The sequence below is a fragment of the Macrosteles quadrilineatus genome, unplaced genomic scaffold (genome assembly GCF_028750875.1).
Source record: "Macrosteles quadrilineatus isolate MER2022 unplaced genomic scaffold, UCM_ALF_1.0 Scaffold_8__2_contigs__length_117827958, whole genome shotgun sequence".
NCBI lineage: Eukaryota > Metazoa > Arthropoda > Insecta > Hemiptera > Cicadellidae > Macrosteles > Macrosteles quadrilineatus.
This window is the reverse complement of record NW_026542601.1, coordinates 54,666,541-54,679,808: the sequence shown is the minus strand read 5'-3', so window position 1 is coordinate 54,679,808 and position 13,268 is coordinate 54,666,541. Positions and strand designations below refer to the sequence as shown.

Sequence of the window (13,268 nt, the reverse complement as noted above, 5' to 3'; positions counted from 1 at the left end):
CTGTTGAACTATAATATTACCTTGTTTGTACAGTCGTGTAATGACAATAGTTAACCTCTATAGAACAAAAAATATACTTGTGTTGTTGGGATCTGTATAACAGTACTGTATTTTGTGTTTCTTTGGGGTTTGAAATGTTTTCCACTAGCGAGACATATAAGGTTTCTTTTTTCAGGTTTACTGAAAATGCTAGGCCAGACGTTGCCGGTTCGAGCATTCCGACTGTAAGGGAGTATGTTGTATCTACGGTATTACTATTGCTATCACTACTTACGTGCTTGATCATGTAAATTATATCGTAACCATTGACTATATATAGTCAATGATCGTAACTGTGCTTCACTGTAGTATTTATCACTTCTTATTGATCTCATTTCTGATTGGTAGTCTATACTAACAGGAAGATCAAGTTTCAAAATTAATACCCTCGCAGCAGCAAACCTGCAAACTAAACGAATGTCCATTTACATCGATGGATTAAGGTGAGTCGGTAGCGTCACGGACTTCGTGCCCAAGGCAGCGATGTTGTGGGTTCGGACCCTGGGCACTACCCAAAACATTTATCACTACAGACCACCTTTGCACTGTACCGGCTCACCCCTTGCTTTGCTGGATACGTTCCACGCGCGGGCAGTTAGTCTATGTAGACGGTCAAATGCAAGGATAAAAGAGGCCGCCAACCTTTTTTTAAAAAAGATTACCACCAAAATATTCTTTTAAAACAATCAGATGATTTCCTATTTAAATACTGATAGCAATAATTTTAATCAGTACTTAGGTTTGAGGTTACATGGAAGATATGAGATGTGTTTTTGTTTTTATTGAAATGTTGATAGCCTAGTATGAAAGAAAAAAGTTTTATGAATTCGATTATAATATTTCCATAAATAAGCAAACTACAGTAGTTAATTTATTCTGCATAAAAATTGCACAGGAATTTTTAATTTATTTTTTTTCTCCTTAAATGTTTAGCATACAAAAAAAACTTCAATATACTATATTATTTCTTGTTTATGCTCTACAAACTGGTTTAGAAACAAATTAATTGTGATATGTTATGTTTTAGGGTGATAAAAGGTAACTCTATTTTTAACCGATAGCCCTTCTCTCTTAATTTCCTGTACCCATAATCCGTTTATGTTGGTTCGAATAAACGTTGGTTTACACGTTTGTACACAATGTCATAAAAATCGGATAAATTTTGCTTGAGAAAAAGCAAGTAAACTATTATTCTCTTATTGGGAAATTCTTTCAAACAAAGCAAAAAATAAAATATCACCAAACAACCCATTTTATGATAAAGAATATCCCCCAATGTTTGGAAATATATAGAGCATAAATATGCTGTGATGAATAGATGATCCATTAAAATGAAAAATAAAGAGAATCTTTTGTAAAGCAAATGGGACATAAATGTCTTCTTGGAAGTTGCATGTTAGATGATAAGCTATTACATTTGACCTACTTCTGACTTATTGAAAACTTTATAAAAAGGAGTTATAAAGGCAAACGATGTTTTTATCGTATGTTGCAAGAACAGCATCTGATAGGATTATTTTCTCGCTTGATTTTGTTGTATACACATTTATTCTTATTTAATAGTTATTTATATGAACTCACTTGTGAGTTTATAAGGTTTTATAAACTGTTTGCAAGGTTTTAAATTTCAGAAAATATTTTCAAATGCTTATGTCGCTCTTATCTCCTCTTGAATCTCATGATAAATAAATATAGTGATTAATAAAATACATTTTAATAATATAAATGGCCATCTGATAGAATTGATTTTGCCAATATATATTTTGTATTTGTCCTATTTAGAATTTTATATACATTTATATAAATTAGCTTAACAGCTTGCAGCAGATTTTGTTGTAATTGTAGACAGTTTTACAATATTGGTTTAAATCTAAGACAATAAGATAAAATGAACACATTCATTTTAAACTGAGTAAATTCTAAATACATTTATTTTAATTTCTCGTTTGGTAAATATATTTTGTAAAAAAAAATCTTTTTACTGTTTTTTAATTTTTATTTCTATATGTTATACATTACGTACATAAAATTAAAGAGATTATATTTACGAATTCCGACAAGTGAAAACATTATTTATATCGTATTTCTTAAATTTGCTTATATTATAATATTATTGTAATTGTGATCATGTTTAAGGCAGTAAAAAAATTGGCATTTGAAAATTGTTGTTGGCAAACAACTAAAAAGGAACATAACAAATTCCATCAAATCCTGCAATAATAATAGCTCCGTTTAGATTAAATTTTTTTCCGGGCATATTTTTATCCTATATCAAAACATAACTCGGACAGTTTCTGGAAACTTTAACAATTTCGATTTATTACACTGAATTCGACCGGTTTTAAAGTCATTTTAGCTAATCTACTAGGATGAAGTTATCCTCTTGAAAGTAACATTGAAACAAATTTTAACAAAAAAACTAACTATCTAGCCCAAGTTTTCATTTATAGATCAAGAGTGAATTTTAAGAGTTGACTAGGTTATAAAGAGATCTGGGTCATAATTAATTATTGATTTTCACGCGGGGACAACCACTCTCAGTACTATGAAGGTACTCGTCAGAACCAAAATTTTCATGTTTAAAATATTTTGTTCGTTTGAAAAATAATACTATTTGTAAACTTTAAATATTTTTTCTGGGGCTCTTGTAGTAGTGTAGTAAATATTTTCGAATACTTATCGTCTTTTTATTATTTCATAGCTTACCGATTTATTTATTTAATAGCTGCATAATGAAACTATAATTGTGGCATCGGATAAAGTATAATGAATATTGGGTTTTTTAACTATGATATGTGAGTCTAAACTGATTGTGAAAGAGTTACCAAATTAGCGCCGTATTAGTACCTTAATGGTTTAATAAGAGTTTTGGCTATGGGTAAGGGGAGGACATTTATAGAAGGGTTGAAGATGGAAGGAAAGGACTAAGAGGGTATTAGGAAAGGTGCTCATTGGAGAGGTGGGTAAAGTATACGGTTGGTTATAGTCTATGCCTGTAATGTTAAGGGGTTAAGTCAAGTAATACGTTATAGTAATACTCATCTCCATTCATACTTGGCTTAAAATACCTACTATGTATGGTCGCCATTTCAATGATCAGTATCTAACAGTATATGAGCGTCAACAAATGTTATGCAGGTTCTTATTAAACTTTTCCCATATTCACAGGTTCACGTTTACGTAACGTTGGTTAATACTGGGAAACAATTTCTTAAGCATTCTATTTATCAAGAGTAAATATGAAATATCATTAGGTTTGCTGAAATGAGATAAACAGGACCTCTGTTGAGCAGCACAGATGCATGAAGTATGCCAAAAACATAGAGAAACTTACATTAATATAAGCACTTAAAGTACACAAAGAGCACTATGGTGTAACTCCACACTAGAGTGGGTTTCAATTAAATTATTTCCCTTCATCTTTCAATCGCCCCCCCTCGATATTGCTTAGGAGTGGAGTACCGCAAAGCTCTTTAAGACTCTTATTTTCTGAGGGATCCAGAGTCATCAAGATGACAAAGGCTTGTTTATTTATCAAGAGGTAAGCAATGGCTGGCGAGGGGTGAGGGAGATCGGTCTAAAGACTATCGCCTGAGGAGAAGGCTACCCTCAAATTGGAACGCTAATGCAATGATGGTTGGGAAATTATACATTTGGGATAAGTTATGCATCGGTTCTGTTTACTGGAGTGGGGGGGGGGAGAAAATAATCATGGACAATTAAAATTAATCTTTTGCTTAACCTTTTATTAGAAAGCTAAAGTACATAGGTTTGAAAACTTCTGATGAGGTTTTACTAGTATTTTTTCACATCATTTGCTTGATTTTATGCCATAGGCTCCACCACCTAAGTCACTTTGTTGATTACAGTTCCTGGTGTCTTTCTAGACCTGATTTTCTTATTAACTCTTCCATCAGTGGTTTTACACTTATCCCCACGGCCTTGAAACTCTTTTCTAACCGTTAACAATCGCTTTTTGAACTTCATCTGTAAGGTTTCCATGTCCTCACTTTTAACGTTATTACATACTTTCTACAAGAAGATTTTTCGGTTCAACGTATCTCCAACATCACAACTTCTTCTTAGCAGCAAACCTAATGAGTTCATTGGTAAAAATTTGGTGTAAATATTGGTCAAGGACAAACCTTTTTAATTCCATTTCCATAACCTTTGTTTGAATAAAAATATAACATATCAACTGAAACTTCACTTAGTTTTACAATATATACTAAAACGAGATATTTATAAAAATACTACTTATAGTTTAAAGTATAATAAACCCGGTACTTCAAAATTTTTAATCTATAAACCTATTTTGTAAATTTATTTAAATTGATTTAGTATGTCTGTGTAAAAGCAGATACAGTATACACTATTTATTGACAGTTTCCAAATTATCTAGCTCACTCATTTGATAGCCCATTTTCTGTCAAAATTAGTTATAAAACCAAAGAAGCTGTTTTAGTTTTTATAATTAATTAAAATAAATTAATAAAATTTGACCAGTAGTTGTGCACAACTGTTTTATACAAAGATACGCCACAAAGTGCAGGCCCTCAATCGAGCTCAGAGATGTAAAGCCATTAAGCGAACAAAGGAATGTTTATATATCGAGGGCTGATGGTCTATAGACAAGGGTCGTACGCCTAAGGGCTGTTCGCACTTGTAACCCTTGAAATAACCGGTGTTCAGCTTTTGTAATAATCCACCAGTAATGTTAAACGTTAATTTTTCTAAACCTATATTTTTATATTTAATCTTTATTTGATGCAATATTTTGTAAAGATTATTAAACTATGGCCTAAAAATCCTCGTTTTGTTACAGGTTTTGTTGAGAAAAAATAATATATTTTGCTAGAATTAAAACACAAATTTTGATTTAAAGTATAAATTAAACATAAGTGAATATACTCGACTCGTTTAAAATAAATCCATAAACAAGCAGTCAGAATCGATTAGGTTATCCACTAAACGAATGAAATTGGTTCAGAACATACTCTGTCAGCGGTAACAAATAGGTTTAAAATGGAATTCAATACATTAAATTGTAGCATTTATATTTGAAACCATACTTAAATGTCGGACCAAATCTTTTCATTTAGGGAAAAGGCGAATGAAACAACAAATTATATAGGAAACCATCTCTTTTCAATTAAAATTCATAATTTAGCCCCTGAACTGTTAAATTAGACAATTATAAGGTACATACCTCTTTACACTAACAGTTTAGTTGCAGTAGCAGTTTAAAAGTTACATTAACATTTTAGTTACAGTAGCAGTTTAACAGTTACATTAACAGTTTAGTTACAGTAGCAGTTTAACAGTTACATTAACAGTTTAGTTACAGTAGCAGTTTAACAGTTACATTAACAGGTAAATGTGGTAGTCAAACTCACATGACTCTCGTATACAGGCATCGTCGGGTGATCTCTTGTCAAGAATGCTTCACCCGTTAATAGCGTTATCAAATTACATAGAAATAAACACACAATGTACATAATGCACGAAAAGATTTAACATATAAAGTAGGCATATTATTGACCACTCAGGTACGGAGTCCGACTGGCTGGAATTATAAAATCAATTATTGTCCTTAAATTGTCTTTTTAATTGATCGGTTGAGGCTGTTTTTAGGCCAAGTTAAATAATATGTATTCATGTTGAAAGATTCATTTTAATACAAAATAGTCTGGATTTGATTATGATGTGGGGTACCTACTACTAACACTTACAGTAGTCATGGTCTAGGACTTGTGATTTAGACGACTACTATGGCTACTCTATAAAGGTGTACACTGCGCAGCTCTGTTTGATATATAACTCATAGGCTATTTATGTAGTTTAAGATTATTGTAAAAAGCCGTACAAAAAATTAATTACCTTCAGAGTCCTCCAGCAAAAGTACAACGTTTATGTTATGACGTTTATTATGTTTTCATTGTTCTATATCGATACAGAGTTTCAGTGCTGAACTTCTCTGAACATATGAAACTTTGCTGTACAATGTGTATGAATAACAAGGTTTATAGTCGGGGTTGTAGTTTAGTAAGTAATTATTAGTTTAATGCTATAGACCAACGTTGAAATTGTATTACCTGCCTTGAAGCTGATTATGACGATAGCAATACATCCCTATTTCGCCGTATTCCTATGGTATTGTATTGCAAACAACTAAGTAATACAATCATGCTCTACTTAGCAAGACAAAGAGCGGTATAAATGAAAGTTTTGGTCAATAGCATGATTACGAGACTTAATATAAACTTTCTATGACATGAATAATTGCAATATAGGAGACTTTGCTATTCTGAAAATTGAAAATATAGCATGTCGGAATTTCAATTGAACTAACGTGGGATATCTGTAAATGATTTATGTTTATCAATTTATTATGGATTGATTTAAATAAAATTAACCAATCTCAGATGATTCTACAATATTAAATCAGAAAGCCTCTGGTAAAAATAAGTTTGGATAAATACAATCACTTAATCGGATACAATAAAGTGGGTCTTAAAGGAAACCTTCAAAATTTACATATAATAGATAAAAATTGGTATAACACTTAAATGTATATAAGAAAACAACAAAAAAATAAACCATGAACAAATTTAATGTTAAAAAACCAAATAAACATTTAAAAAGTTCTTTTTGTCATCATTTAGGTTTACCACTAAACAACAACGAAATATTAAATCAGAATTTCTATCTAAATTTTTCCAAACGAAGTATTTGAAAATTTAAACAAGTACGAGAGGACCAGTGCTCAAATTTCGCATTGTAATATGGTTCAAAACTTGTTTCTGAGGAAAAGCTAATCCAATGCAATACTCTTCTACCTTTTGTAACATTACGTTTGTTTGAAACGGTTATTAGTGTTAAAACTAATGTTCAGTAGGCTACAAAAAGTGTATCTGCTATTTTGGACCCACACAAAAAAGAGCGAGTTGTCTACCTTAAACAGGCTACAGTTTTCAAGAAAGTATTTTTTCAAACCGATTTTATAAACTGTTTTGTCTGTAGTTGAAAATATGGCTGTGATTAAACTGAAGTATTAGCTGTTGACATATAATTTCACTTCTAGACTTTTTAAAGAAAGTTTTTCAGAATATTGATGTGCCTTTCATAGTGAACTATAGATATAAATCAAACGCGATGGATATGAAGCCCTAAAAAAATACCATTTCTGTTACCTATCATCCCTGTATATACCTTATTGTGCCTTATAAAATGACATCCTAATCGTAAAAATTTGTTAAGTAGGGGAACTGAAAAAGTTATGTAACAGAGAGTCCCCTTATTAATGGGTGTTAACATTTATTTGTTTTTAAGGTCATAAGAGACCAAATATAAATAAATAAACAGAATAAATTACAATAAAATAGAGAATTTACTGATCACAACCTAATATTACAAACAAAATAAAACTTTGCCAATCCTAAAAAGTGTTTATAAAATTACAGATTGAAAAATACAAAGTATATTCTAAACTTTACTCGCAGGAATAGATGAGAGTGTTATAAAGAGTCCAATATTGTGTAGGGTACACCCCTATACATAAAATGAGGAAAATCTAGCCACATAATATGATTAACGAAGAAATATCATAAAACACGCAATGCAACAATTTTAAAATGGTAGTGCTATATCAGTAATGTATGTAGGCTATTATAAGTTAATTAATGGACCATTTTCCCTCCAATAGGAACATTTTCAGACCGCGTTTCTACCACGATATGTATATGTAGCAATAGCTTGGGGCTTTGCATTACCACATAATGTCCTACATGTTGGCTGTGTAGTGTGCGTGACTAATAATACTAATAAGAGAAATATAATTTTCCTCAAAAAATGAGGTTTTACTTTTTTTAATATTGACTAGTAAAATTAAGATTTTTCATTATAATTACATAACATAAAATTGAAAAATATGTTTGATAAAATATTTTAAATATTTACGAACGTGTATTATTGTGAATAAATGCCAAATAGGCAAGAGTTTATATTTAAGCACACACATGTTGTCTATGTATATATAAAAAGTATATATAAAACAATGCAAGTGTACCTTTTCAAAAGTGATATCATAGTCTATGTTGATATAATATTTGGTGGGTCGGTGGACAATGGGCAGCACAATAGACTTTGAAATCTTGCAAAATATCGTGAATCACATATCATTTTCTGGTGGTAATCTTTATCAAACTACTGTACATCCTTGTACTGTATTAGTTACACCTTTATACGTCTCGTAGATGGTTCCATGATATATAAAATGAATTAAAAGGATTGTGGTTAGACCACTCACGCATTGGTATATTTTATTTCTAATATTTAACATCCAACATGTTTTATCTTGGCAAACTGTTTTTGTGAAAACTCTGAGTATTCTACTCTGAAGCGAAACCAATAGTTTTTTTATTTATTAATACCCAGCTTGAGGAATAAAAAATATGACAATTTTAGAAAAAAAAAAATATATTTTGAGGATATTTTAAATAGTTTTTTTTTTTTACATTGAAAATTTCATACTGAGATAGAACGATAATCATGGGGAATGTAAATGTTTAATCGGAAATAAATGACGTGGCAAAATAATGGCGGAACAGAATAGTAGTAACCAAATAAGCGAGGTTTTAAACAATATGCACCTTCAACAAAAATGCACCTTTTCTCTTCGTAACATTTTATTTTATTTTTAATTATAATGAAATTATAATTAAAAAATAATATATTAAACTAAACAAATAATTATAAAATTAAAATTACCAATAATAAACACATTTTTATGCCTTACGGTGCGGTACGCCATTATTTGTGAATACCAAAATTAAAATGTTAAAAATTAACGCGAAATACCGATAGTAAGGTAAAATAGCGCACAAGCTTTGTTTTGTCTGGGGCATATTAACAAATCTTTGCTGCTGGTCCCCGTGGTACGAGGGGGGTTACCTAAATTGTCACTTGGGAATCATTTATTTATTTTCTCCGCCGTATTTTCACGTGCTTCCTTTTCCTTTCTTCGCTCTAAGATATACTTGGGTGTCATTGAACTTTGTAGAAACCTTGCTGGATTTTAAGTAATATTTTATAGTATGCGAAGAAAATAAGTAGAAAACCGTTTTCGATTTATTTTCAAATGTTATTAGTAAATTTACTCTGGATTTAAATCGTTATTAATTATGAATATTTTATAGCTACTGTGAAACAAATTTAGTTTAAATGTTTTATGTGGGGAGCACTTCCTAAAATCAAGTCTTAATGAAAATATTTAAAACAAGTTCGCTGTCAAAAATGGAAAATATGCCTTTTATGAAAATATGAATAGAAAATTAATAATATTTACGTTCTAGTTAATAGATAAGGAAATAATAATGATATAGCATATGTAATTAAATCAACATGCAAATTAAAAAAAAATAATTAAGATATTTAATGCTTTAACAAACTAACATTTTTTACACATCAGAACAATCCAACTCTGGTAAATATTGATTTTTCCATGACTACAAGAATCAATAAAAATCATAAACAAATAAAAATGTTCACAATATCAAACAGCTGATGACTAATTTATATCACAAGCACACGCCCCCGTGGTGTCAACACCAGCACGACGAACATCAGCAATATGGTGTGGCATACCATCAACTTCTACGCTGGTTTGTGAGAGCTGCCGTGAGACCACACCAGGCTTCTATCTCGTAGTACATAAGGAATTTTTAGGCTTGACAAACACAGGTTCATCAGGTGAAAACTCAGTTCTTATTTGCTCGTCACAATTTACAGGTTCGCCCTTACACCTCCACCTGTAGCAGAACAATCTAGAGCTTGGTGTCGACTCTTCATTCAAATCTTCTTTTGGTGTTAGATTATACCAATATACCATTTCTTGAACGCTTCTTCTGGTTCTTGTTGCCATTCTCTTTATCGTTCTATGGTTTCGTTCAACGATTCCATTGCCGGACGGACGGTTCACACACCTAAAACGACGGATAACCCCCCATTCCTCACACAGTTGTTCAATTTGTTCACATCTGAATGTTGCACTATTGTCCATTAATAGTTCTTGGGGTGGACCTCGTTCTGAAAACAGTTCAAGTAAGATTTTTACTACCTGTTCTTTAGTCTCACTTGGGATCCGTCGCCAAATGCAAAACCGACTTGGACCACAATCTATAATTGTAAGAAATTTATATGACCCATAATGAGTCACATCAATCGCAAGCCTGTGCCAATTCTTGTCGCAATCCAAGTGCCCCGGCTTCCATTTGATGGGGGATGGATCAACAGATAAACATTCTTTGCATGATTTGACTACGCAGTCAGCGTCCTGTTTACTAAACTCAACGGCTGGGTAACAACGCCTAACTGTGAAAAGAGTTCGATTAACACCAAAGTGATGCAGACCATGGATTCTTTTGACCAACTTTTGTTTATCCTCATCCTCTTCTTCACCCATCATTGCAATACTGGTCTTTTCCTCCTCTCTTGCCAACCACTTTTTAGGAACTCTCGTCAGGCGATCTGCTTTGTTAAATTGCGATTTAACCAGATCCATCCTCACCTTAAGGCCACATTCTGATATGAGGTCTTTTAACAAACCCAACCGTCTTCTTACAAGAGCTTCACCCATCCCATGTGTTTTAATACGTCGGTCTCCTGTTAATATGGATGTTACCCAAGCATAAACGGTGGCCGAATCTGTGACCAAGTATAACTCCTTCAAATTCCATTTCAAAGCTAAGTTCACTCCTTTCAACAAAGCCTCTAACTCAGCTAAGTTAATATGCGCCGAATCATCTTCTTTCCTTAGCCAAGACGCGTCCTCAACTATTTCACCATCAATTTCAATGCAAATACCGATCGCCAAGCTGCTAGCATCACACCACACAGTTCCTTTGTCACTAGATGACACTGCCCATTTTCCAAACACAGGATCCTTTTCTTTTACGCTTTCCATTATATCTCCTAACATTATCTTGATTCGGTTGCCCACCACATCGTCCCATTTCAAATCTGTCAATTGCCTCTTAAGAAAACTGCATGCTGGTCGAAGCCAACCAGCCACCGGGAAATGTCCGATTAGCTGCCCACACAAGGAGTACACATCCCTCTTGGTCTCAATTTTATCCAAAGCTTTTATCTTGTTGTCTCTGGTCCACATCAACTTGCCATCTCTTTTTGAGACGTTAAGCCCCAAAACCCTACTTCCATCAAGTGGCTCCACTGGTTTCGCTGACAGCCCATATTTTTCCAACAACTTCTTTACTACATCACCGTCAACAATGTTCTCATTCACCACTATGTCGTCAAAATAAGAGTCCGTAGCACTTCGGACTATTGGGTCCATTGACAGCACTTTATTAACAATTTTGCTCATTATTTTCGGTGCGACATTTAGACCAAACCCGAGTCGTGTTAGACAATAATTCTTATCCTTAAATCGGACCACTTGGAATTTCCATAAATAAGGAGCAATATGGATTTGGAGATATGCCTTACGAAGGTCGATAGTGCTCACATGTTCTCCTAGCTTTCTCCACATCCTTAGCTTTTCCCCACAAACCTCACTTTCTGCTGTATGGCTTGATACATACTGATTTAATTCCCTGTAATCCGTTAAATGTCGCACTTTGTCCTTGTTATGTTGAACGACCGCCATTAAAGGAATTAAGCCATCAAACTCCCCGTCATAAGGCTGGAGCCAACCGTCTCTTATCCAATCATGCACTTCAGCGTCAAACGCCTCCCTTGCCTCTTTTGAAATTGAGTATGAAGGTACTTGGTTATTTATCTTAGGTGTTTTACCGCCATCTTTCCAATTCCATTCAACAGTCCATTTTCCATCAACAAATTTCGCATTAAAGTCACAATCATTAATAGCGATCTCATCGTTGCCATTCTCCGAGGTTTCCTTCACACACAGCTCCTTCTTGGCCTCAGCCATCGCTCCGATACCAACGTCCCTGAACGTAATAGTGCCATCTCCATCAATAGTGACACCTCCCATTGCAGTCACTGCATCCATCCCTAGAAGCATCTGATACCTTGGCAATACACTGGCAACCAAGCAACTCAGTTTGAGCGGAACACCTCTTATCAAAACTTGTAACATACATGTCATGTTACACTCAACTGATTCTCCATTCATCATTATAATCCTTTGACTTACTGGCTTCAGTTCTACTCCATATTTCACTAAACTAGGTGACACAATGCTCCTTGAACAACCTGAGTCCAGCAAGGCACAGCATTTAAAACCCGACACACTTATTGTTAATGTAGGGAGTTGCGCTGAAGAAATTGGGCCACCCGCGCAACATAAGGCAGCCCCATTCACTCGTTTTTTGGAATTTGTGAACATTTTGAGGCATAATGTCCTACCTCCCCACACCGGTAACAGGTTACTTTTGACTCACGATTTAGATGGGGACACGAACGTGCTACGTGGCCTTCCCTCTCACAAACAAAGCATTTTTTAGACCACTGTTTACCAACTTTGAAAACTTTGGCATTAGCCTGTGCAACCGCCCCAAAGTTTGACTCACTGCCCAACAGATTCCTAGCTCTTGTCATTACATCCGACAACTCCATGCTTTGAAGAGAACACGCAGCTTTCAACTGGGTTTGAGTATCTTCTGGCAAGCCATGTACAACTGCGCTCTTAATCCACTCATCAGATACAAAAGGGTCCACCAATTTTGCCAGTCTCTTCAAATCAGAAGCATATACATCTAGTGACTCACCAGGAAGTAGACGCCTAGCTGTAAATTCTGCATAAGCCTGAAAACAGTTCGCAGAAAAGGCCTGCAGCAATGCATTGGTGAGAGCCTCATAGTTACTCTTTACATTTTCTGCTAGCCCGTCATATACAGAAAATGCTCCTCCAGCCAAAAATAGGGGGAGAACTGTCTGCAAGTCTTTCACCTTTTGGAGCTTACATACCAATTCTAGTTTCTTTAACCACTCACTAAAATCACCACTTCCATCATACTGCTTAATCAAGTCTGAGAACTTAACACCAGTACCTGACATAATGCCGAAATAGCTTGTAATTAAATCAACATGCAAATTAAAAAAAAATAATTAAGATATTTAATGCTTTAACAAACTAACATTTTTTACACATCAGAACAATCCAACTCTGGTAAATATTGATTTTTCCATGACTACAAGAATCAATAAAAATCATAAACAAATAAAAATGTTCACAATATCAAACAGCT

At 33.6% G+C, this 13,268-nt stretch overlaps 1 protein-coding gene across 1 annotated transcript; it reads right to left on the bottom strand.

The window, feature by feature from the left end:
• Positions 1-9,736: 9,736 nt before the first annotated feature.
• LOC129000396 (uncharacterized) lies at positions 9,737-12,070 on the bottom strand. Its single transcript, XM_054427361.1, has one exon. The coding sequence runs from the start codon at positions 12,068-12,070 to the stop codon at positions 9,737-9,739; it is 2,334 nt and encodes a 777-aa protein (XP_054283336.1).
• Between the last annotated feature and the right edge of the window lie 1,198 nt (positions 12,071-13,268).

Coding starts and splice junctions, on each gene's coding strand:
- LOC129000396 (XM_054427361.1), bottom strand. CDS start 12,070: ATGGATGCAGTGACTGCAATGGGAGGTGTCACTATTGATGGAGATGGC.